Here is a 26,418-nt window from a genome sequence, read left to right as displayed (position 1 = left end):
AGGTTGCCTTTGACTTTTTTTTTGGGATGCTGTACTGATGGGTGCTCCAAGGACTTCAAGCAAGGACTACTCCCCTAAGATTTTGAAACAAGGGTGCTTGCTTGCTGTACGTGCGGTGTGCTTGTCATGTGGAATGTCACCGCATAGTGCTGGTATGAGATTGACATAACACATTGCAATGCAGCATGATATATGGCCCTTTGACTGAAAGTTACTGACCAGCAAGACAAGCTGTCTGGTTGTGTGACCATGCCAGCTGGCATGGCAAGATAAATCAACATGTGCTGTTAACATCCAAATGGGCAATAAGTCAGCAAGCATTATAAGAGCAAGCAAGCAACTCTGCAATGCAACTGGCCCAATGCATGAAGTAGGTGCATATTTACACATACAAAGTGCCCTTGCAACAGCTTTTCAATAATAGTTGCCAGTGTGCCCAGAAATGAAGCCTGGAGCTTCCTGAGCCTCCTGCACGTGAATTGGAGAGGTATCATGATGATTGTGTGGGATGGGCAAATGTCCATGGGTAAGAGGTGCATGCAATTGGTGCCCATGGATTTTGCACTGAGAAATTCTTCAGTACTGAAATTCAGTGGTGAGCTGAAATCACTAAATACCTGCTCTGGATTCCATGTTGAGAGTGTTTGATACCTTGTTTGTTCAGCAGTCTTGATAAGATAGGAAGCTGCATATCAATGAGGCAAGTAGTAGCATGAATAAGGTGTCTGTCCAACTATAACCCCTCTTAATTGCCAACTCACCACTGCCTAACAAAAACTTGTCTCTCAACAAATGCAGCAAGTTGCTCCAAAGGTCGAGATAAGCCTTGCAGGACATTTTAGTGATTTTGACACAAATCTTGCCATACTCCATGTTGTTCAGACCTCTTGAAGATGTCCCTTTCTGCATCTGAATACACCAAGCATCAGAACAAAATGTTGCCACACTAACAGAAGGATGGAGGATTTGGAAAGTGTACAGACATGGCTTATCAGGATGCTGCATCGTTTGGAGGGTATTAACTTTAAGGAGAGATTGGACAAATTTGATTTGTTTTCACTCGAATGTCAGAGACTGAGGGAAGACCTTATAGAAGTTTATAAAATTATAACTGGCAATGGATAGAATAGATAGACAGAGTCTTTTTCCCAGGGTAGAAATGTCAATTACCAGGGCGTATTGGTTTTAAGGTAAAAGGGGGAAAGCTTAAAGGAGATGTGAGAGGCAAGTTTTTCACCAGAGGTTGGTAAATGTCTGGAATGTGGTGCCAGAAGAGGTGGTAGAAGCAGTTAAATTAGTAGCGTTTAAGAGGCATTGTGACAAATTCATGAATAGGCAGGGAATAGAGGAATAAGAACTTCCTAGAGGCAAAGGTTTTCAGTTTAGTAAGGTGATAGAAATCAGTTCATGCTTGTTGGACCAAAGAGCCTGTGCTGTACTGTTCTTTCAAAATCAATTCCTGGCACAAATACTGTAGCTATTACATAGATTTGGCTGCAGGATGGCATAGATTGGGACCTGAATATTAGATTGTATAGGAATTTAGAAAAGATAGGAACCTAGGAACAGGAGTGGGGTGGGTATATTAATCCATTGACTGTATGAATACAGACTGTGATGATCTGAGCTTGTGAAACCAAGAACTTGAAGCAATTTGATTTGAGATGTTAAATGATAAATGCAAGAAATTCTGTGTGGGAAGGGTGTACAGGCACATTAATAGTAACCATATAGTAGAACTGAAGATAACAGGAGAAATAATGGGAGCTTGCCAGACAGGTATCGGGGGATTTAAATTGAAATATGGGTTAGAAAACCTAGATGGGCCAAAGTAATCTAGCAACACAGAATGCTTTAGGATTATGGTTTATAGCAGCATATTCTAGAGACAATATGCTCTAGGAAATACTAGACTTGGTATTGTGTAATGAGGTAGGTTTAATTAATGACCTCATATTTATGGTTCCCATTGGTCATAGTGATCATAAGATTTCAAACTCAGTTTGAAGAAGAGAAGCGTGAGGGCAAGAGAGATTAGAGCAATTTCAAGGGCATGAAAGCAGCACTAGCTCAAGTGAACAAGCAAATTAAATTAAGGGATATGTGACTGACAGATGTTTAAGGAAATATTTTGAATATGCAGATTAGTTACATTCCAACAAGAAAGAAAATTTTCAAGGGGAGGGCCCAACTATTTGTGGAGAACTAACAGAAGTTAAAAAATGTTTGGGTATAGGACACCGTCCTGAGGAACTCCTGCAGCAATACCTTGGGTCTAGTATGATTTTCTTCCAGCAAACACAAGCATCTTCCTTTATGTTAGGAATGACCTCAGATGATGAAGGCTTCCCATTCATTGATACCTACTCAGGGTAACGAGTCTTCATGTGACTGAACAGGCCAATTTTTATTCACAGATCTTTGACATGTGGGAGCAGGATGTTCCACTAGGTCGTGGGGATTGAAAGTGCAGGATTTTCTTCATTTTCTTATATTCTCAGCCACTCTCTGCCACATCATGGTAAACCATGTTGATACAGATGGACAAGTCACCATACTGAATGATTGGGAAGATTTTGCTAACAGCCAATTTTAATGCAACTGTGCTTCAAGATGAGTTTCATGTTTTTGAAGCTTGTTTCATTTTTTGTTTTTAGTTTTCCCCTGGCATATGATAATTTGAATGTTGACCAAACAGGAATTGAAAGTGTGAAAAGTTTTTGGATGTCCGGACACAGTATCAGTTCATCAAAGTAAAAACTAAAGGAACCTGGATGCTGTAAATCAGGAACAAAAATGAAGTTGCTGGAAAAGCTCAGCAGGTCTGGCAGCATCTGTGGAGGAGAAAATAGAGTTAATGTTTCTGGACCGGTGACCATTCCTTAGTTCTGAAATGTTAACTCTGTTTTCTCCTCCACAGATACTGCCAAACCTGCTGAGCTTTTCCAGCAACTTTGTTTTTGTTCATGATCAATTCATCAAACCTAACTTTTAGTAGTTTTGCCAGAATGCTTGTGGAGTTGGCTTAAAGAACAACATGAGCATGGCGTTGATGGTCCTCCCATTGAATCAGGAGGCATTGCTGATGGAATTTCTCTGGTGCTTTTATCTGTCAGTGATATACCGTACAGGTTTCATAGTAGTTCAGGAGTTGGGTGACAACAGTTTTGTAGACTTCCAGCTTTGTTGACTTAGGTCTTTGTTGTCAAACATTTATTGCTATAGTTTGTGGAAAATTGAGCACATACAGCTGATCTGGTGTTGAACCTCCTCAGGACATTTTAGGATAGGATGCTGCCAACTTATGAGTCGTGCTCAACATATGCCAAAGACTCTCATTCAACATGAATGAGATGACACATTAGGCTGACCAGTGTGGGTTGATGTGAGTTTGTATTGTTGGAAAATTCAAAACAGATTGAGTGTTTTGTGCAGAATTAAGGAATTTAAGAGTGGCTTGCAAATCTCGTGCAGAGCAGGCACTGATGTGGCAGTTGTTTACAAACCTTAAAGAAACACAGAACTACAGAAAATATGAGCAGTATTAGGTCAGTCGACCCTCCAAGCCTGTTCTGCCATTGAATATGATCAAGACTGATCATGCAACTTGGTTCCCATGTTTCAGTTTTCTCCCTTTATCCTTTGATCCCTTTAACAATGGCTCCTGCCTCTGACGTAAATCCCAATTTTTAGCCCCTAATTTGCTCTACTCCTCCTTTTGCCACTCTTTGCCTATTTATATGGCCATAAAAGGCTATGGGACACTTCAATGTTGGCTGTCAATTTTTTTTCATAATTTTTCTTTGCTTCTCTTATTTATTTTGTGACCTCTCTGAACCTTTTATATTCCTCTTGCTTCTCAATTTTATTTTCCACCTGACATATGTCACAAGCACATATTTTCTTCTCCATTTTAATCTCTATCTCCAGGGACCTCCGGATATGTTTGGTCTATTTTTCTCATTTGTGGGAGTAGACTTTGGCTGTATCCAAACCATCTCTTTTTTGATGGTAGCCCATTGTTCAGTAACTGTTTCTCCTGCCAACTTTATATTCCAGTCAATCCAGCCGAGGTCTGTTCTTGCCTCATTGAAGTCTTCTCTCCAGGAAATGACTTTTCTCACTCTGGATTGTTGCAAGTCATTCTCCACTATCACCCTGAACTTTACACTACAATGATTACTGTCTCCTAAATATTCCCTAACTGATACTTGATCCACTTGACCAGGCAGTCCTTAATTTCTAAGAACTAGGTCCAACAGTGTATCCTCTCTGATTGGGCTGGAAGCATACTGCCGTGGGAAGCTCTTCTACATGTAATCCCAGGCACTACAAGTATCCTAGTCTATGTTTGGTTAATCGGAGTCTCCCATTTTAACTACTCTATAATGTTGGCAATTCAATGTATTTTACCAATGGATTTGTTCTTCTATATTCTCTCCGTTAATCGGTAACCTATAGACAACACCTAGCAATGTAATTGGAACTTTTTTGTCCTTTAGTTCTAGCCAAATTGATTCTATGCTTGTACCTTCTGAGACATCCTCTTTCACCAGTATTGTAATGCGTTCCTTAACCAGTATAGCCAATCCTCCTCCTTTCCTTTCTTTTCTGAAAACCTTACACCAGGAATATTTAACACCAGTCTTATCCTTTCTTGAGCTTCATGTCTGATATTGCCACATCATTTAAATTCCAGATGGCAACCTGTGCCTGTGACTCCCTAACCTTATTTACTACCCTCAAGCATGTATCCACATGCACAGTAACCCTGATAGAAACTTTTCTGTTCATACTGCCATATCATCTGTGAAAATAGATACGTTCCCAGTCTGGATGGGATATATCCTAGGATTCTGTGGGAACCTAGGGAGGAGATTGCAGAGCCTTCGGCTTTGATCTTTATGTTGTCATTATCTTTAGGAATAGGGCCAGAAGACTGGAGGATAGCAAATGTTGTCCCCTTGTTCAAGAAGTGGAGAAGGGACAATCCTGGTAATTACAGACCAGTGAGCCTTACTTCGGTTGTGGGTAAAGTGTTAGAAAGGATTATAAGAGATAGGATTTATAATCGTCTCGAAAGGAATGATTTGATTAGGGATAGCCAACACGGTTTTGTGAAGAGTAGGTTGTGCCTCACAAACCTTATGGAGTTCTTTGAGAAGGTGACTAAACAGGTGGATGAAGGTAAAGCAGTTGATGTGGTGTATATGGATTTCAGTAAAGCGTTGGATATGCGTAAAATATGGAGTCATGGGATTGAGGGTGATTTAGTGGCTTGGATCAAAAATTGGCTAGTTGGAAGAAGACAGAGGCTGGTGGTTGATGGGAAATGTTCATCATGGAGTTCAGTTACTAGTGGTGTACCGCAAGGATCTGTTTTGGGGCCACTGCTGTTTGTCATTTTTACAAATGACCTGGATGAGGGCATAGAAGGAAGGGTTAGTAAATTTGCAGATGACACTAAAGTTGGTGGAGTTGTGGATAGTGCAGAAGGATGTTGCAGTTTACAGAGGGACATAGATAAGCTGCAGAGATGGGCTGAGAGGTGGCAAATGGAGTTTAATGCAGAAAGGTGTGAGGTGATTCACTTTGGAAGGAGTAACAGGAATACAGAGTACTGGGCTAATGGTAAGATTCTCGGTAGTGTGGATGAGCAGAGAGATCTCGGTGTCCATGTACATAGATCCCTGAAAGTTTCCACCCAGGTTGATAGGGTTGTTAAGAAGGTGTACGGTATGTTACGTTTTATTGGTAGAAGGATTGAGTTTTGGAGCCATGAGGTCATATTGCAGCTGTACAAAACTCTGGTGCGGCAGTCTGATTGCTGCATTATAGGAAAAGTGTGGAAGCATTGGAAAGGGTACAGAAGAGATTTACCAGGATGTTGCCTGGTATGGAGGGAATGTCTTATGAGGAAAGGCTGAGGGACTTGAGGCTGTTTTCGTTAGAGAGAAGAAGGTTAAAAGGTGACGTAATAGAGGCATACAAGATGATCGGAGGATTAGATAGGGTGGACAGTGAGAGCCTTTTTCCTTGGCTGGAGATGGCTAACATGAGGAGACATCGCTTTAAATTGAGGCGTGATAGATATAGGACAGATGTCAGAGATAGGTTCTTTACTCAGTGTAGTAAGGGTATGGAATGCCCTGCCTGAAACAGTAGTAGACTCACCAAGTTCAAGGGCATTTAAATGGTCAGTGGATAAACACATGGATAATAATGGAATAGTGTAGCTTAGATAGGCTTCAGTTTGATTTCACAGGTCAGCACAACATCGAGGGCTGAAGGGTCTGTACTGCGCTGTAGTGTTCTATGTTCTCTGTTCATCTACTAAGTTGCTACTGTCTGTGCTAGTGCCAGTTGCATCTTCAAATATTTTGTGAACCCTTGTCTTCTCTGCTATTCTCAGTTGGTTTCCAAACCCTGCCGAGTTACTTTAAAACCTTCCCAATAGAACTAGCGAAATTCCCTATGGATACAGAAATTGCTTGAGAAACTGACCAGGTCTTGTAGCATCTGTGGAGAGAAAGCAGACTCAATATTTTGTGCCCCTTTAGAACATTCAGAACAGCAATGGACCTGAAATGTTGACAAAGTGTGGAGCTGGATGAACACAGCAGGCCAAGCAGCATCTTAGGAGCCCAGCTCGTCCCCACCACCCTAACCTGTTCTTCCTCTCACCTATCCCCTCCTCCCACTTCAAGCCACGCCTCCATTTCCGACCTCCTAACCTCATCCTGCCCCCTTGACCTGTGCGTTCTCCCCGGACTGACCTATTCCCTCTCTCGCTCCCCACCTATATTCACTTCTACAGGCTCCATCCCCACCCCTTTAACTTGTCTGTCTCCTCTCCACCTGTCTTCTCCTCTATCCACCTTTGATCCACCTTCCCCTCTCTCACTATTTATTTCAGAACCCTCTCCCCATCCCCCTTTTCTGATGAAAAGTCTAGGCCCAAAAAGTATAAGAAAAAAAGCTTTTGTGCACCTAAGATGCTGCTTGGCCTGCTGTGTTCATCCAGGTCCATACTTTGTTATCTCGGATTCTCCAGCATCTGCAGTTCCCATTATCTCTGAAGTGTTGACTCTGCTTTTCCTCCACAGATGCTGCCAGATCTGCTGAGTTTCTCCAGCAATATCTGTTTTTGTTTAAGATTTCCAGCAGCTCCAGTTGTTTTCTTTTAGCAAAGTGTGTTGCAAGGAATTCAGTCCCACCTCTGTTCAAATGCAACCTGTTCATCCTTTACCTGTCATCATCCCCAGTCTCATTGTCCTCGGATTAAAGCCCTATCTCATTTACCATCTTTCCAGCCATTCATTTCTGTTACTTTCTTCTTAATCCAGTATCCAATGCACTAGGAGTAATTTGGAGATTTCTACTTTTGACATCCTGCTTAGCTCGCTAAACTCTGATTGCAGGGCTACATCCTCCTCCTTGCCAATGTTCTTGGTACCATCATGGGCTATGACTTCTGGCTGTTCACTGCCCCCAGGAGCATGTTCTGCAGTTTCTTTGACTACATGTGATGCCAAAAACATAGCTCTGATTGCCCTCCCCTGAGGAACTAGCGCCTTCACCAGTTTAAAATGTGGAAAACTGATTTGCGAACAGCATACCAGGGGTCTCCTGCACTACCTGCCTGTTTCTCTTAGACTGCCTGGCAATTAACTATTCCATTTCTTCCTCCACGCACTTAGGCCTATGGTGTGACTACCTCTCTGAATGTACTAGTCACATAACTCTCAACCTCACAGATGTGCCGCAGTTTCTCAAGTTGTCATTTAAGTTCTGAAACTTGGAGCTCGAGGTTCTGCAGCTGGTGCACTTCCAGCACATATAGTCATTTAGGATCTTGGTAGGGTCACTGACTTTCTATGTAACAGGCCTGTGTTGCCATATTTTAAACTTAATGTTATTTTGTCTTACTCATTTAATCCTAAACTTGCTTCCCTTAAGCAAACTTTAGTCTACTTCCCTTACCCTACTTTTCTTGCTTATGTTACTTTATTATGTTTGCCCTGATGTTCACTTATCACTGTACTTCTCAGTTAATCGTCTCTTCCAAAAACTTTTAAAATCACGCAACTATCAACCCACCACTTCCTTGTGATGCCACTGAATGTTTTATTTTTATTCCCAATCAGTAGCCAAAGCTGCACCTGTTAAATTAGGACTCTTCTTTTGCTGCTGTGTTAAATCTGAAATGATGGACCTTTAATCCTAGGGCTCAATATATGCTCTTGTCTGCCACCACTCATCCACTGACTTTCCACTTAGTGTATTTCCTGGCCACTTTAGACAACTCTTGCTTCATACCTCTGAAATTGCCTTTACAGGTATTTCTCCTATAACACGATAGTTGCATCCTTTGTGGTCTCACACTATAGAAAATCGCTATAGAAAGTTCACATTATCCAAACAGTGTTCAATATTCATCAATCATGTTACAACAGATTTGCATTAACAAAGCACACATTATAGCAGAAATATCTGTATTTTAATTGAAGACTCTGGTTTGAGACCAGAGTTGCTTTCTTTCAAATTGAATTTGAAATTTTGCAGAGATAGTAGGAACTGCAGATGCTGGAGAATCTGAGATAACAAGGTGTGGAGCTGGATGGACACAGCAGACCAAGCAGCATCAGAGGAGCAGGAAGACTGACGTTTCGGGCCTAGACCCTCCATTTGAAGCTGATGCTGCTTGTCCTGCTGTGTTCATCCAGCTCCACAACTAGTTTCTTCAAAATCTTGTATGTTGGAATCGCTACTCTCTATTATGTCCTTAACTTTGAGATCTCTTATTAATCCTGCCTAATTATACATTACTGGATTTAAAATAGTCTGTTCTTATGTAGGATCTGTAATGTTTTGTTCTAAGAAACAATCCCTGGTGCACTCTACAAATTTACCTTCCATGTAACTTTTGTCCATCTGATCTGTCTCGTCAATATGCAGATTAAAATCACCAAGACAATTTCAGAGCCTTTCTTACAGGCCTCCATTATTTTCCAATTTATACTTTGTCCAATAGTAAGGCAACTCTTCGAGAGACATAGATGACTCCAATTGTGAGTTCTTTCTCTTGCCATGCTTTACTTCCATACAAACTGATTCCACATCATGATCTATCACATTATGTGATGACTCACTGCCATGCTGATACCTTCCTTTTCTTAAAAAACTACTCCACCTCCTTTTACTTTCTGCTTATTCTTCTGGAACATCAAATATCGAATTGTCAGGTTTAGTCACCCTGAGATTATGTCTCTGTAATAGCTGTCAAGTTATATTCATTTATTTCTATTTGTGTCATCAAATCTTTTTACAAATGTCACATGTATTTCGATGTAGAGACTTAAGGTTTTTTTTTACTATTATTCAAATTCCTGCTGCACTTTTCTGTATTTATTTTCCACCCCTTTTCTGCTGCATTTGATTATCATTCACTTTTTCACTGCCTGCACACTTTCATTTCTTTTCGATTTTTTAAATCCACCTTCATTGAACCCTCCCCTCCATTACTCAGTTTAAAGCCTTATCTGCAACCATAGTTGCAGGTACACAATGGCCCAGTGCTATTGTCCTGAGACTTAGGTAATGTTCTGGGATAAAAAAAGAACAAAAGAACTGCAGATGATGGAAATGAGAAACACCAACAGAAATTGCTGGAAAGACTCAGCAAGTCTGGGAGTATCTGTGGAGAGAAAGCAGAGTTAACAGTAATGAAGTAGGGTCACCGACCTAAGATGTTAAATCTGCTTTCTCTCCACAGATGCTGCCAGACTTAGTGAGGTTTTCCAGCAATTGCTGTTTGTTTTTTTAATGTCCTGGAAACCTGGGTTCAAATGTCAGCTGGATAAATGGTGATATTTAAATTCAATCAAAATCTGGATTTAAGAGTGTAAACAAGATATGAGGCAGTTGTAAATTGTTGGAAAAGCCCATCTGGTTCACTAATGCCCTGAATGGAAGCAAACTACCATCCATACCTGATCGGACCTACATGTAATTCCAGATTCATAGCAAAGTAGTTGACTCCTAGCTGCTCTTTTGAGCAATTTGAGCAAAGAGGTGGGCAATAAATGAGGTGTTGCCTACTTTCCAATGGATTTTAAAAAAAGTCACACAATTCTCCTAAGACACTGGTCCCAGCATTGTTCAGATGAAGCCCATCCTAACAGACCAGCTTGTTTTTTTTTCCCAGTATTGGTATTAGTGCCCCATGAATAGCATCCAGTTCTCCCATACCAGCCTCTGAGCCACACGTTTACCTGTCTAATCTTAGTTACCCTGTGCCATATGCATGTAGCTCAGGTAGTAACCCAGGTAATATTACTTTTGTACATTTTTAAATTCAGTTTTGGGTTGCTTAAAAGCTCTCAGCAGAACCTCTTTCCTAGTTCTACCTATGTCATTGGCACCTGTGTAGACCATGACTATTGGATCCTTTCCCTCCCACTCCAAGTTCCTCTCCAGGTTGGAGGAATGTTCTAAACCTTGGCACCAGGTAGGCAACTCTGTCTTCAAAAATCTTTGTCTTTGCTACAGAAAGCAATATATATTCCCCTAATTATACAATACGTTTCTCTTCTCCAACTTGTGTGGTGCTCTGAACCTTGCTGCTATGGTCACTTTGTTCATCCTCCCTACATTATGTGCCCTTATCTACATCAAGAGTAAGAGCATCACACCTATTAGGCAAGGCCACTGGCTGAGGCTCTTCCAAAGCTAAATACCAGATGTCCATACCTGCACAACTCCCAGTCACAACCTCTTGTTCGTGACCATGTACGAAATTTGATATACTTATTCCAAGGGTTATGATAGACACCTGCAAAACAGTGTCCAGATACCCTTTGTCCTCCCCGATGTGTTGTGCTGTATGCAGACTGGACTCCAACTCACCAGCTCTGAGCTGAATTTCCTTGAGCACTAACACTTGGTGCAGCGCAGTTAGAATGGATCACACGAGTGTCCATTAGCTCCCAGATCTTCAGCAGCATTTCATGGCCTGCCTAGCCATCTCTATTTTATTTAAATAATTATTTTGGATGTTATATATTTTAAACTTGAATTTCTTTACTGTACTCTTCAGCTATAATAATGTTCTCTGATTTACACTACTTTGCCAATTAGAAGAGACGTGGAAGACATTCCTGCCAACTACCTTTGTAGGTTACGTGGAACAGTCCCTCTTCTGCACCTACACAGGCCCCAAACCCCACCTCTTCCTCCGGTACATTGATGACTGTATCGGCGCCGCCTCTTGCTCCCCAGAGGAGCTCGAACAGTTCATCCACTTCACCAACACCTTCCACCCCAACCTTCAGTTCACCTGGGCCATCTCCAGCACATCCCTCACCTTCCTGGACCTCTCAGTCTCCATCTCAGGCAACCAGCTTGTAACTGATGTCCATTTCAAGCCCACCGACTCCCACAGCTACCTAGAATACACCTCCTCCCACCCACCCTCCTGCAAAAATTCCATCCCCTATTCCCAATTCCTCCGCCTCCGCCGCATCTGCTCCCACGATAAGACATTCCACTCTCGCACATCCCAGATGTCCAAGTTCTTTAAGGACCGCAACTTTCCCCCCACGGTGATCAAGAACGCCCTTGACCGCGTCTCCCGCATTTCCCGCGACACATCCCTCACACCCCGCCCCCGCCACAACCGCCCCAAGAGGATCCCCCTCGTTCTCACACACCACCCTACCAACCTCCGGATACAACGCATTATCCTCCGACACTTCCGCCATTTACAATCCGACCCCACCACCCAAGACATTTTTCCATCCCCTCCCCTGTCTGCTTTCCGGAGAGACCACTCTCTCCGTGACTCCCTTGTTCGCTCCACACTGCCCTCCAACCCCACCACACCCGGCACCTTCCCCTGCAACCGCAGGAAATGCTACACTTGTCCCCACACCTCCTCCCTCACCCCCATCCCAGGCCCCAAGATGACATTCCACATTAAGCAGAGGTTCACCTGCACATCTGCCAATGTGGTATACTGCATCCACTGTACCCGGTGCGGCTTCCTCTACATTGGGGAAACCAAGCGGAGGCTTGGGGACCGCTTTGCAGAACACCTCCGCTCAGTTCGCAACAAACAACTGCACCTCCCAGTCGCAAACCGTTTCCACTTCCCCTCCCATTCTCTTGATGACATGTCCATCATGGGCCTCCTGCACTGCCACAATGATGCCACCCGAAGGTTGCAGGAACAGCAACTCATATTCCGCCTGGGAACCCTGCAGCCATATGGTATCAATGTGGACTTCACCAGTTTCAAAATCTCCCCTTCCCCTACTGCATCCCTAAACCAGCCCAGTTCATCCCCTCCCCCCACTGCACCACACAACCAGCCCAGCTCTTCCCCCCCACCCACTGCATCCCAAAACCAGTCCAACCTGTCTCTGCCTCCCTAACCGGTTCTTCCTCTCACCCATCCCTTCCTCCCACCCCAAGCCGCACCCCCAGCTACCTACTAACCTCATCCCACCTCCTTGACCTGTCCGTCTTCCCTGGACTGACCTATCCCCTCCCTACCTCCACACCTACACCCTCTCCACCTATCTTCTTTACTCTCCATCTTCGGTCCGCCTCCCCCTCTCTCCCTATTTATTACAGTTCCCTCCCCCCATCCCCCTCTCTGATGAAGGGTCTAGGCCCGAAACGTCAGCTTTTGTGCTCCTGAGATGCTGCTTGGCCTGCTGTGTTCATCCAGCCTCACATTTTATTGTCTTGGAATCTCCAGCATCTGCAGTTCCCATTATCCCTGCCAACTACCTACTTGTTTTCCAATGATGTCACACTTTGGCTCTGACAGTTTGAAAGAAATTGAAGGGCCTCTCTGCCAAAAGTTATTTTCCACTGGCACTGCCTATCACATGCAGTTCCACTGTTTGTAAATCTGTTGCCTGTGCACTTTCATGCTGACCCTGCTTTTGCTCCTGCTGTTTATTGGAACTGCTGTCCCCATTCTCCAAAGCCATCTATAGACCACTGTCAAAGGATAAAATCTCCTTCACTCATGGTTTTTCTCTTTTTATGCCACCATCAAGACTGGAAAGATTATTTTCAGCAAACCTCAACCATGATTCCCCTGTGACAGCTGATACTCTCCAGGCTGCACTCCAGTAGCAAGCAGAAGAATCCTGGATGAACCCTATCAATGGTAAAGCTGCAACAATTAGCTAAATGGATGAAAAAAAAGCCTGTGGTCCCGATGGTTTTCTATCCCAGGGTCATCAAGAAGGATGATGGACTTTTGCTCTCACCACAACTCCATATTGTCCATTCCAGAAAGTAAAAAGAACTATGCCCTGCAGCAATCTCTCAGCTTCGGGGATTTCACAGTTCTAACTACCTTCCTGAAGTGAGATAGATCATGCTATCAAAATAATTGAAGTATTTCTATCTTGTCCATATCAATGATAGTCCTGATGTGCATTCTCCTGAACTGCCCACTTCATGTGACTGAGTAAAGTCACATGGAGACGTAATGCAGCTTTAGACTTTCCAGGAAAACTTCTGAAATGGTCTTTATTGCCTAAAAAATTCAATAAAATTGTTGACAACAACACTGGGATTCATAACTGCATTTATCTACCTGACAAAGCATTGGACTCAACACTCTGTGAACTGTATTCAAAAGATTTGGATGCCCAACCAACTTCTTCACTGTTGAGTCATAGTGATCTATAGCACAGAAAAAGGCCCTTCAGTCCATCGAGTCTGTGTCGGTCAAAAACAAACATCTTAACTGCACAAATCTGAAAGTATGCCTTAGTATCTACATACTTCTTATTAAAAGGCTTCTGCCTCCACCACCCCTGCAAGCAGTGAGTTCCAGATTCCCACCACCCTCTAGGTGAATAAAGAAATTCCTCATATCCCTTCTGAAACTCCTGACCTTATCTTAAATCTGTGCCCCCTGTCATTGATTCCTCCATGAAGAGGAAAAATTTCTTCCTGTCTACCCTGTCTATGCCCCTCATAATTTTATACATCTCAATCATATTCCCTCCTAATCTCCTTTGCTCTAAGGAAAACAACCCCAGTCTGTCCAATCTCTCTTCATAATAAAACTCTCTCACCCAGGCAACACCCTGGTAAATCTTCTCTGCAACCTGTCCAGTGCAGTCTCATGCATCTTATAATATGGATTCCACAACTGTATGCAGTACTCAAGCCATAGCCAAACCAATGTTTGTATACATTTCCAGCATACTCGCATTCACCTGCACCCTACTCTTAAACTCTGTGCTTCAGCTAATAAAGTCAAGTATCCCATATGTCTTCTCGACCACTTTAACTACCTGTGGACATACACACCAAAGTCCCTCTGATCCCCCGTTCTCCGCAGGGTCCTACCACTCATCAGTGTATTCCTTTGCCTTGTTTTTTCTGCCCAAATGCATCACCTCGCTTATCCAGACTGAAATGCATTTGCCACTGAACAGCCCAACCAATCAGCCTGTCAGTATTCTCCAGTAATCTAGTGCTATCCCCCTCACTATTACTGCCCCATCAATTTTTGCATCATCTACCAAGTTACTAATCAACCCTCCTACATTCAAGTCTAAGCCATTCACACATACCACAAATGGCAAAGGCTCAAATGTGGATCCCTGTGGAACCCCCAAACTTTCTGTCTCAAAAACACCCCTTGACCATCATTTTCTGCTTCCTGTCACTTAGCAAATTTTGGAGCCAATTAATAAAATTTCCAAGGATCCCATGGGATACTACCCTTGTTATCAGTCTCCCATGTGGGATGTTATCGCCAGGCCTTGCTCATGTCCAAGTAGACTACGTCAAATGTGATACCCTCATCTCGAAATCTGGTCACCTCTATTTTTCAGTCAAGTTGTTCGGATGTGACATTCCCTTAAAAAAACCATGCTGACTGTTCTTCGTTATTCTTTGCCATTCAAGTACAGATGAATTCTGTCTATAAGAATTGCTTCCATTAGTTTCTCTTCTTGAATAACCGCACCACGTTGGCTGTCCTCCAGTTTTCTGGCACCTTTCCTATGGCTAGCGGGGAATTGATAACCATTTCCAGGGCACTTTTACTCCCTTGCCTCACTCAACAGCTTGGAATACATGTCTTCTGGCCCCGGAGGTTTACCTACTTTGTAAACCTTTCAGAACACTCAGATACTTCTTGCCGTCAATGCTAATTTCTTTAATTATTTCACAGTCCTTTTCTCTGACTTCTATACCTTCATCATTCCTCTCATTAGTGAACACTAACATGGTATTCATTTAGACCCCTACCTTTGTCCCAGTCCCACCCACAAATTGCTACGTCGATCTTAATGGGCCCCAGTCTTTCCTTAGATATTTTTTTCACCCAGAATGTACTTGCAAAATAACTTTTGAAATGTTTTATTTTATCTGCCATCTTCCTTTCACTCTCCCTTTTTGCTCTCAATTTTGTTATGAAAATCTCCCTTCATCATTCTGTACTGCTCTAAGGCTTCTGCTGTTTTGGAACCTTTGTATTTGTTATGAGCCTCCCTTTTTCTCTTTATCCAAACATTGATATTTAGGCTTCCCTGGATTTGTTGGTCCCACCCTTTATTAAAACATTTTGGTCTTGTGCCCTCCCTTATTTATTTCTTCACTACTCTGACAAAGATTTACTGCAATGTATATATTCCCAGTCCACTTTGGCCAAACCATATCTGATCTTATTAAAATTGGTCTTCGCAGTTTAGAATTTTGATGTCCGGCCCATTCGTGTTCTTTTCAATAACAATCTTGAATTGAACAGAGTTTTTATTGTTGTCTGCGAAATGTACCAGCACTAATATTTCGGCCACTTGCCTGTCTTCATTACCTAAATGGAAGTTCAGGAACTCCCACTCTTGTGTAGCATCATCTACATGCTAGCTTTAAAAGCTCCCCTGGATGCATTTTAGGAATTCCACTCCCTCTAAATCTTTCACACAATGACTACCCAGTTTATGTTGCAGAGGTTGAAATCCCCTACTATCACCATCCTACTTAACATTTACCTGAAATTTGCTGATATATCTGCCCTTCTATTTGTCTCTGATCGTTAGGGGAGCTATACTGCACTCACAACGTGATTGCTCCTTATTATTTTTACATTTGACTGTAACTGCTTTGTGATTGGAAGTGTCTTGAGTAGGAGATCTGAAACAATGGTCTTCTAACTCTCAGCTGGTGTTAAGCAAGGCTCCATGATAGCCCTTATACTATTTACAATCTGCTCAACAGTGGCTGTTGTATTTAAAAGCATCTTCCCTCTGGTGTGAGTATTAGTTAATACCTACTTGGAAACCTTTGCTCAGTTGCCTCATGCCAAAATTAAACTGATCACAATATATATCCATGGTCAACAATTTGCAGATGACTTCAATGCAGTGTCCCACTCTGCATCGGACTTGCAAGCCAATCTCAATCTTTTCAAACCTGCACACAGGGACTCAGCCCACCCTTGAATAAAACTTATCAGCCCCAAACTGGTCAGCCAAATATTCTACCTTTCATATATGTTGAAAGATAGATCCTGTGAGCACTTCCTGTACCTCAGTAGCCAGCTTCCTCACAAGGTCACCATTGATAAAGAGATCCAGAGACACATACCAGATCAACTCCTCCAGCTCAGCCATCTACAAGTTATGGCAGATGAGTGTTCAAAAACAAAGACTTCGACAGGTCAGCAGAGGATTTTGTGTACTGCATTGACACTTGGATTATATATCTGCAACATATGAATGCCAGAAACATTTCACCAGTAATACCTCCACCAGATCCTCCAGACTTAATGCGAGGACCATCAAACAAATGCTAGAACCCTCCTTGAAACCTGCTTGATGACCGATATACGACATTGAATGGACGCTGGCCAGATGGTTGAAAGATGTTCTCTCACACAAAATCTGATTTTCTCTACTCTTAAATAGCTAATCTCACAGGGGAGGATAAAGAAAATGTTTGAAAGACACTCAGACAGTCTTACGGAAGTGCAGCAGCATTAACATTAATGACTGGGGAGAGTTGCTAGCAATTGTTCAAAACGCTGACGACCTATTCGTTAAGGTACGTCATGCTTTGAGTCTAAATGCCTTAATAATGAAGCATAGTGGCCGTGAAAAGAAGGAAGCAAATCTTGGATTCTGGGTTCAAGTACTTCATGAAATATTTTATATCTTACAGTAGTTTTATTGATTGTGGGTATGTGGTCCTTTACATTCATCAGTAGTGTGGGTCTGGGGTCCTTTACATTCATCGTAATAATGTAATATGCAAAATACCTTGCAAGGACTGTGAGAAACATTACACAGAACAAACTGGAAGAAAACTGGCAATAATAAGGATACACAAACATCAACTGTCCACTAAAAGACACGACCAATTCTCACTGGTCTCAAGACATATGGACAACGAACGACACAAATTTGACTGGGACAACACATGCATATTAGCATAAGCCAAACAAAGTCATACCAAGGAATTCCTGGAGGCCTGGCATACCGATCAGAACTCCGTCAACAAACACATCGAACTGGACCTGATATACAATCCACTCAAGAACAAAACCCGAGGTGATACCAATCAGCTGAGCAAACCGAGGCATATTAAATAATTAGCGGGACGGAATACCAACACTTCACTGGAGGTACACTGACAGTGTTATCTAGCAAGGTAAAATGTCCGAAATCAAACACACCTGCTTGGTGAGCAAGTGTGCAACCTCATCCAAAACCCTAGATACAAGTCTTCTCAAAAACTTTTCTCTGCATCCTGACTCATAAATATATTGCTGTTCCTTCAGTGTCCTTGGGTCAACTTCCTGGAATTCCCTCCCTAATGGCATTGTGGGTCAAATACAGTAGAGGTACTGCAGAGATTCAAGAAGGCAGCTCACTACCATTTTATCAAGGACAACTAGAGATAGGCAATAAATGCTGGCTCAGCCAGTAATGTCCACGTCCCATGAGTGGATGAAAAAGAAATAGTTGGCAGGTACCAGTTTCCTGTCACTAATGGTCAAGACTCCACTGATATTCAGTAGCTCCTGCTCTGTAGCTGTTAGTTATGAAGGTCCACTTCTGATCCTCTGCCTGCGCCCTTCCTTCAGTGCACCATTCTCCTGCATGATTTCTCTGGAAAGATCCATGTCCATGGCACCAAGGCAGACCAAAATATATGGGGAACAACATAAAGGTTAGGAAAACAATAATGAGGGGGTATTCTGAATTTAGTGGAGAAGACAAATGTTTCTGCAGCTACTGAGGCAAACCCCAGAATGGTTAGCTGCCTTCCTGATGTGCAAGCAAGTTAATGAGTGGTTATGGAGCACTCTGAGGGGGAAAAGGTAAACAGATAGGGGTCATAATTATATCAATCATATCGGGGAGACACAAAGTCCTGCAGTGGACTTTAGTGAGTGAGGAAATAAGTGAGCAAGTACGACCTCAAAGACAGTGATATCTGGATGACTTTCAGTTTCACCCACTAGTGACTTTTGAAGTAGGAGGACTGAGCAAAAGAATGTGTTCTTTTGGAGTCTTGGCATTTTGTGACCGGGAAGGTGGGATTCATACAGGCCAGAAGCATTATACAACAACAGTATAGGAAATGTCCTTACTGGGCAGCTTAATAGTACTGTTGGATCTTGTGTATGCTGGTTTCTATTGAATCCATCTGAGATACCTTGGGTAGATTCACAACCATCAATCATTGCTGATAACAATCTAAACTACAGATTCTAATGCCCACATCATTCTAGACTCAATCTAAATGAAAATCCATCCCCTGTAAGCTTTTTGCAATTATTTAAATTCTATATAAAATTGTTTCAAACAAGTAGATTTAATACGACCCCACCTTCTCCCAAATTTCTGACTATATAATTTCAATCAATCCAGAGGTTTGATGAATGCTCATGAACGAGTATATACTGAACTGTCAGGAATTTTTTCTTAGTCACTGGAAGACAGAAAATTTGATTGTTGATCTTGTATTAGAATTTCTTGTGACTGATCAGGCTCCTAGGGTCATTCATTTGGTTCAATCACTAAAATAGCGATGATTATACTTTTTTAGTCAGACATGGTGTCTGTGATTTTGATATGCCGTGTCTTCTCCTGTATTAATGAGGTATGATCGTTTTTGAAAATCTCAGCAGATCTGCTAGCAATTGTGGAGAGAAAGCAGAGTTAACATTTCAGGACCAGTGACCCTTCAGAATGTCTGCCAGACTGGCTGAGATTTTCAGCAATTTTTGTTTTTGTTTCTGACTTCCAGTATCTACAGTTCTTTGGTTTTCTTTTGTTGTAATCATTGTTGATTTGGCATTTGTCAAATGACAGCACCATCCCTATTGAAATCCTTAATCCATACTGTTTGACCTATATCCAAACTTGGCAAGGTGTTAATGTGAAATTATACGTTATGGTTTGTGACTTATCTGAAATGTCTGTTTTTTTCATATCCATGCAGCTCATTTGTGGAGTCAGCTTCAAAGGATAGGAAGTTGAGATCTTAGTTGTAATAATCTTATATGCAACAAAGGTACTTTTAACAAGCCTTTAATTTTGGAGGTTATTCCAGGTGTTCAATGTATTACTAAGTCAAAATGTTGCAATTTTGTTTTCCTCAAGTAGGGGTTGTTTTCTACATTATATAGTAAGACCCTTCCTGGTATTAAGTTTGAAATCAGTTGATGACTATTAACCTATATGATGTGTATATCTGGTTCAGATGAGTCATTTATTAGCCCTAGAATGTGCTTGTTAATATGTTCCAAAGGTGGAAATTTATCGTATATGATATGTTTAAACAAAGGTATGTCTCAGTATTCTGGATTTTCATTCACATATGCTTGCTAAAAAGTGTTATAATCCCAGCTAATGTTATTCCTGGACAAGTCTGATCCCAGTCTGAAACCTGGCTTGGTGGATCATATTTTGTTTTGTGTTATTTTGGTTTGAAAGAAGTGGCGTCTCACTGAAGCATAAGCACCCAATGTTGCAGACTTGTTTTAACAATAAAATAAAAGTTTATTACCCAAGATAAATTAAGAGGATTTTTTTCTCTCCAAGCATAGTGAATCTGTGAAATTCTTTACCACAGAGGAAAACAGAGGCTGTGACATTGGGTATATGTGTATTCAAGGCTGATAGTCTGATTTGTGATCACTGAGGTAGAGAAAGGTTATGGAAAAATGCAGAAAGGTGAAGTTGAGGATTGTTAGAGTAGCTGTGATCTAATTGAATCGTGGAACAGACTCTGTGGGCTGAATGGCCTGCTTTTGCTACCATGTGTTATGGTCTTATGACATTTAATAAATAGAAAATAAAATAAACCATACTAATTACTCATTACACAAATTCAAAGGTTTTGAACATACAGTAAAAGTATAATCCATTAGTCCCAAAATAGTCTTTTACAAGTTCCAATTTAAAAAAATCCCTTGTACAGGAACCACATCAGAGAAAAAAAATACTTTCCTAACATACTGATTAGCTTAAGACAACTGCAACTTTAACTCCTAGATTAGATACACTGATAGTTTTTTCTTGGAGCTGTTATACACCTGAGCTTAAACGTACTCAGCTTCAAGAAATCACTTTAGGGTTTTATTCCAACATTTCTGGTTTGGGGTTATCACTAACCTTTTACTCTTAGTAATATAATTTTATGATCTTTTCACCTTCTTATGAGCACTACTCAAGAAAGCTGTACATTGAAGGATTTCAAAGAACTGCTCAAAACAAAGTAAATTGAAAAAAAATCTTTATCTCTAAGTTATGTGTATTTTCCCTAAGCCTAGAACAATCCTAAGTTTACAAATTTCAAACAGACCTTAAAACACAATGGTATAACTTGTCAAGTTATAAAACATTCTATGGTAAAGAAAACACATTATTTGTAAAAGGAATTTTGGCAGCACTTTATTAAAGTGTATCCCATAGTTAGAAAAATACTTAGAAGTATTAACTTTAATCATTCAGAAAACCATATGTCATGAACCTAAATTAAAATCCCAAACTTAAAATAAACCATATCAAAAACATATATAAATCAGACAAATTTTATCACACATGTGTTAACCTCCTTGTCCAAGTAGATATTATTAGCCCTGTTATTCCATGTTTGTTTTGAGTTTATACATTCACTGGAAATGTCCAAGTTTCTTACAGTTTCATTGACTTGAGGGATTTGGACATCACCTGTTCATGTATTTTTAAAAAAATAATCTGCATTTTAAGCAGTAACTTTAAGCATCAAAGGATTTAACATCACTTCTTGTTGATCTTAATGTGGCATTTTAGCAGCTTGCGTAAAATATGATGAACATCTTGAGCAAGATTGACTGTCTGTTCCCATCATTCTCTTATGCTGTCTTTGGATTTCAGGTTCTATTACTATCTGAATAGTTATTTTCATTATAAAATCTTTGCTTTCTTATAATATAAATGAAAGAAATGGATCAGAAATTCCAACAACAGTCTCAAATCAATTCGGGTTGTAAATCGCCACAAACACTGAAGTGTCTTGCATAGAGAACTGAATATTGCTGTAAAAAGACACGTGTGTCAAGCTTTTTTCTTTGCACTCATCAGCACAATTTTCCAGAAGTGGAAATGGAAAGGAAAAATAATATTTAGACTGTATCAGAGGAGAGTGCTTATTAGTTGGACGTTAGAATTTGATTGGTAGAGGTTTTGCTATGGGACTACACCAGTTAGATGATGGCTGTCAACTTTCACTTAAATTTTAAACTGGACAGGTTGCTTCTGATCATTGAAAGCATTTCCTGAGAAATGAGCCAGAGAAAGGCTGTCACTTATTCTTTTGAGTTGAAACAGGTGCAGGTGCATCACACTGCAAACTTGACTAACAAGCTTAAATTAATGGTCAGCATAATTCTTCACATACTCATGATTATTAAGCAAATGTTATCTGTCTATAGATTCACATCCAGAGGACACTGTGTTATTTTGTGCAGCTTTTTCCTCTGAGTGATTTTGTGGCCTTTGTAACATGGTGTAGGAATTGCATTCGTTCTGGTTTTCTGGACTTTTCACAGCATTTCACATGAAACAAGTGATGATTTTAAGTCTAAAAGCATAATTTCAGTTAAACGATATGTTTTTCCACAAAACATTGATTTTTGGTAAACATTTCTCCTTGCCTTCTACTTTTTCACTCCGATTAATCAAATTACATTGCTGTTTTAACAGTTCTATAAATGAGTGTCCTTTTTTGCAAATATTTTTTCTGTAGCTTTTCATGACAATTTTAAACAATTTTAACAATTTGCTTAATGTAGTATTCTACACCTTCCATTAGCTTCTCAACTTAAAATCTTTCTTCAAATATTAAAACATTCATTCTTCCTCTAAAGGAGTAAACCTACTTCAGGCCTCTCACATCCGCTATTATATTACAGGTTTATGATTCAGATTTTCCTCCTTGCAACTTTGGTAAGACTCACAGGCTTTTTCAACATAGTTCAGCAGTTCTAGCTGTTTCAAGGAAGTAGTCGTAGATTTTGTAGTACACTTGTTGCTTCTACAGTCTTTTTAACTAGAGGCAGCTGCATTAGTAGAGATTAACTGCTCTTAAGCTGCTGAATATGTAAAGATGCAGCAATAGTTTTCTGACTTCTCAGGCTGCCACAGTGGTTTTTTTTCTTAAAGTGAGCATACTTTTCAAGATATCACTACTACTAGCATATTTCATGAGACAGTGGCACCCACCACTTCTGTCATCTTGTATGATACATTTAAATACATCAAATGTCTGCTGCCATTGCCACCTTGTATGCAGGAACATGCTGCCAGAGGAGGTAATGACAGCAGACACAATAGCAGCATTCAAGAAACACCTGGACAAATACATGAATAGGAAGGGAACAGAGTGATATGAATCCCATAAGTGAAGATAGTTTTGGTATGGAAGGGCCAAACATGTCAGTGCAGGCTTGGAGGGCCGAATGACCTGTTGCTGTGCTGTGCTGTTTTTGTTCTATGGCAGGCAGAGGATCCCACTTATGATACTTATCTTGCCCATTTGAAACTCAGTATTCCCAGCATCAAGTATCTGTTGGTTTCTGATGGTATCATCTGAGAAGCCATGGGTAAATTCACTGCTGATGTTGCTGATATAAGTCCACAATATTGGTACATTGCATGGAAGAATGCCCACGAACTCTTTAGCACAAGCTGTACTTAATCTTGAAAAACAGTAAATAGACCGTAAGATGTAATCAGAAATTGGCCTTTTGGCCCATCCAGTCCACTCTGCCCTTCAATGACTTCTTGGCTGCTTTCATAATCCCCAACTCCATTTTCTTCTTACCCCCCACAACCCTTGAGCTCCTTAATGACCAGAAATCTATCTCAACCCTTAATTTTCTTAATGGTGTAGACTTGACAGGCCAAAAGGTCTCTTCTGTACTGCATGGTTCTATCAACTCCCAAGCACTTCTTCAAAACAGTGCCATTAAATCCCTTTACCGTAGCCTAAGAACTGTGATATGATGTCTCATCTGAAAGATGATATCTCTAACAACATCATTACTTATGGCACTGGAGTTTGAGCCCAGATTTTGTCCTCAAGAATTTGGATTGGGATTTGAACCCACAACTTTAGGATACATTTTTATTACTTGTGAGATATAAGTGACAAATGACAAAACTAGTTTTTATTGCCCTTGAGAAGATGTTGGCTTTGCTGAACTGCTACAGCCCATGTGGTGTACATACACCCAGTGTGTGTTAGGGAGGGAGTCCCAGGATTTTGACCGAGCCATGGTTAAAGAACAGCAGTAAGGTCTGTCACTTTGGTATGCTTATGCATCTGCTGCCTTGTTCTTCACAGTGGTTGAGGTGGTCAGTTTAGAAGAATGTCTCTAAAGAAACATGGTGAATTTTTGCACTGTATCTTGCATAGTATGCCATGCTACCATTGAGAATTGGTAGTGGATATTTAACATGATGGATGGTGTGCCAATCAAGCAGTCTGTTTTGCCCAAGGTGACATTGAGCATGTTGTTGGAACTAAGCACATTCAGGCAAATGGGAACAACTACAAAACAGGTCAGGAATGTAATGTAAAAGGTGGACAGGCAGTGGAAGGTGGAAAGTCAGAAAATTAACTGCAAAACTTCTAGCCTCTGACCTGTCCTTATAGCCATTGTATTTGTATGAGATGTCCCAGTTAACTTTCTGTTCATTTATGATGTTAAAGATAGGCAAATCAGCAAGAGGAATTTTATTGAATAACAGGGAAAGATGGTAAGTTTCTCTTTTTGGAGGTAGCGGCACTGCAAAGGGTCAAAACTGTTATTCAGAGGCAGTACTAAAAAAGAAAAAATTCCCAGATAATTGCTGGAATGTGCAGATTGCTTTTAAACATTTACACTAATAGCGCACTCAATTTTTATGTAGGAACAGCTTCTTTCAGTGATTTTACACACCAATGCTTAATACTCATTTATAATGGTAAATTTTATGTTCAGGAAATTTGTAGTCACTCCTTCCACTGTTGAATGACTGATGTCTTTTACAATAACACACTTTTGCTAGTATAGCATTATTAATGTTTAAGGCTTTGTATTAAAATTAAGTGCAAAACAACAAAAAGTTGCCTTTTTATAATTCTCTTAATATTGTAAAACATCACAAGACACCTTTGCAGGAGCAATATCAAACAAAATTTGACACCTAATCATATGAGACATTAGAGCAATTAATCAAAAGCTTGGCTTAAAGGAGCGTTAGGTAAAGGGCTGTTAAACTCAACGCTGTTGAGAGCGGTGGTATGAGTTGTTTATATGTGATCTTGTGGTTGATTTCCTATTTCATTTTGTATTTCTAAATGAAACAAAACTCCACTGTCCCTAAATAATGGCTTAAGTTTTTGTCACCTTATCCTTATGCAACTTAAATATGATTAATGACCTGAGACAGTTTCCAATCTGAGCTCCCAAAAACAACGTTGAGATCAATGCAGAAACTTGTGAATTGCAAAGATGCTTGAATGGATACATTTTGTTTCAAGAAGCACACTGAAATCCTAACTTGATTCAAAGATTATGTTTGGGGGTACTGCTTGTTAGCTGAAAAGAGTGGATACTGAGACATGGTGGAAGGGAAGAGTGAACAAACTGATACGATTTTTATTAGAACTCCTTGCCCGAAAGCGTGGGGGAAACAGAGTCGAGTACCTTTCAAAAAAGGTGAAACATCTTATAGAGCACCTGTGAAAATACTGGTGATGGTGGCATCAATCCACAGCTTGACACCCTTGTGTGTTGCATGATTCTGTAATTATAAGATGTTTAACTTAGGTCCTAAGCTCTCTTTGGTATTAACAGCAACAAACTGATGATCCACTATCAACTTTGACATATTACTGGAATCTTGCACAGCTAAGACATGAAGAACCATCTCTACAGTTTGGTGACTTCCATATTCTGGCAAATACAACAGACTTCATTGCATATATAAGACAACAGGAGCTAACAGGAATTTTAGTTGTCTTGAATTTTGGTGATGAAATTTCAGTAGATTTCACTGGGGTATATTTGCCTGAATTTGCTGTTCTACTTGCAAAATCAAGAGGTGTAACACCATGTCAGGTAATAAATTTGCATGAAATGAAAATAGAAGCAAACACAGGATATATTCTGAAATACTTTATTAGTGAATAATATTTTAACCATTGTTTTAACACGTTTTAAATGAAAATATTTAATGTGTCTGATTAAACTGTAGTATATGTTCTAAAAGGCTTATTGGTTGCTTTTCATACAATAAATGAATCCACTTAAAATATCAGATCTATATGTTTATTTAAATTTAAACAGCGCTGATTAACATTAGTGGCTTTGCCTCAATGCAGTAAATACTAAGTTTAATGTACTGATCTCAGGAAGGGCAATTGCATTTCCCCTCTAGCATTGAAAAATATACAAAACAAATAGATTTCTAATTGTTAATTCAAATCTACTTTGCAGTAATCCACAGATTTTAAATGCAGTTCCTAAATTATTTTTTCAGTCATACAATGCAAATTCATACAGGCAACATCTACGTTAGTTGGAACCAGCTCCAATTATTGCAGTTCCCAGCAGTTACTTTAATATTATAATATCACAATGTAGGCTGGAAGGTCATTCAGCTGAGATTCTTTTTCAGTTGTTATCAACAATTTTCCAATCATGGTTTAAAGCTCATTCAAATCTGTGTTGATGTCTCTTCCATTTTAATTTCTGTTCATGCGGAAATGCTTCTTGATAGATTGTGGAATTCAGTATCTCTGTACAATAGGAGCATCATCTTTAAAGGTTACAGCAGTTCAAGGAACAAGTGCTCTACCACAGGTCTAGACCAACAAGGAAAGACAAAATCAAAA

General features: G+C 40.4%; 1 protein-coding gene across 1 annotated transcript in view; it reads left to right on the top strand.

Moving 5' to 3' along the window:
• LOC125454643 (4F2 cell-surface antigen heavy chain-like) overlaps nucleotides 1-25,767 on the top strand; it is a 124,184-nt gene extending 98,417 nt beyond the window's left edge. The window contains exon 6 of the mRNA XM_048535624.1: nucleotides 25,379-25,767. Within this exon, the coding sequence (XP_048391581.1) occupies nucleotides 25,379-25,714 (336 nt within the window). The 3' untranslated portion in view covers nucleotides 25,715-25,767. The remainder of the gene's footprint in view (nucleotides 1-25,378) is intronic.
• The last annotated feature ends 651 nt before the right edge of the window (nucleotides 25,768-26,418 follow it).

Source organism: Stegostoma tigrinum, chromosome 9 (assembly GCF_030684315.1).
Source record: "Stegostoma tigrinum isolate sSteTig4 chromosome 9, sSteTig4.hap1, whole genome shotgun sequence".
In the NCBI taxonomy this organism is placed as follows: Eukaryota; Metazoa; Chordata; class Chondrichthyes; order Orectolobiformes; family Stegostomatidae; genus Stegostoma; species Stegostoma tigrinum.
This window is presented reverse-complemented; position numbering and strand designations above follow the sequence as displayed.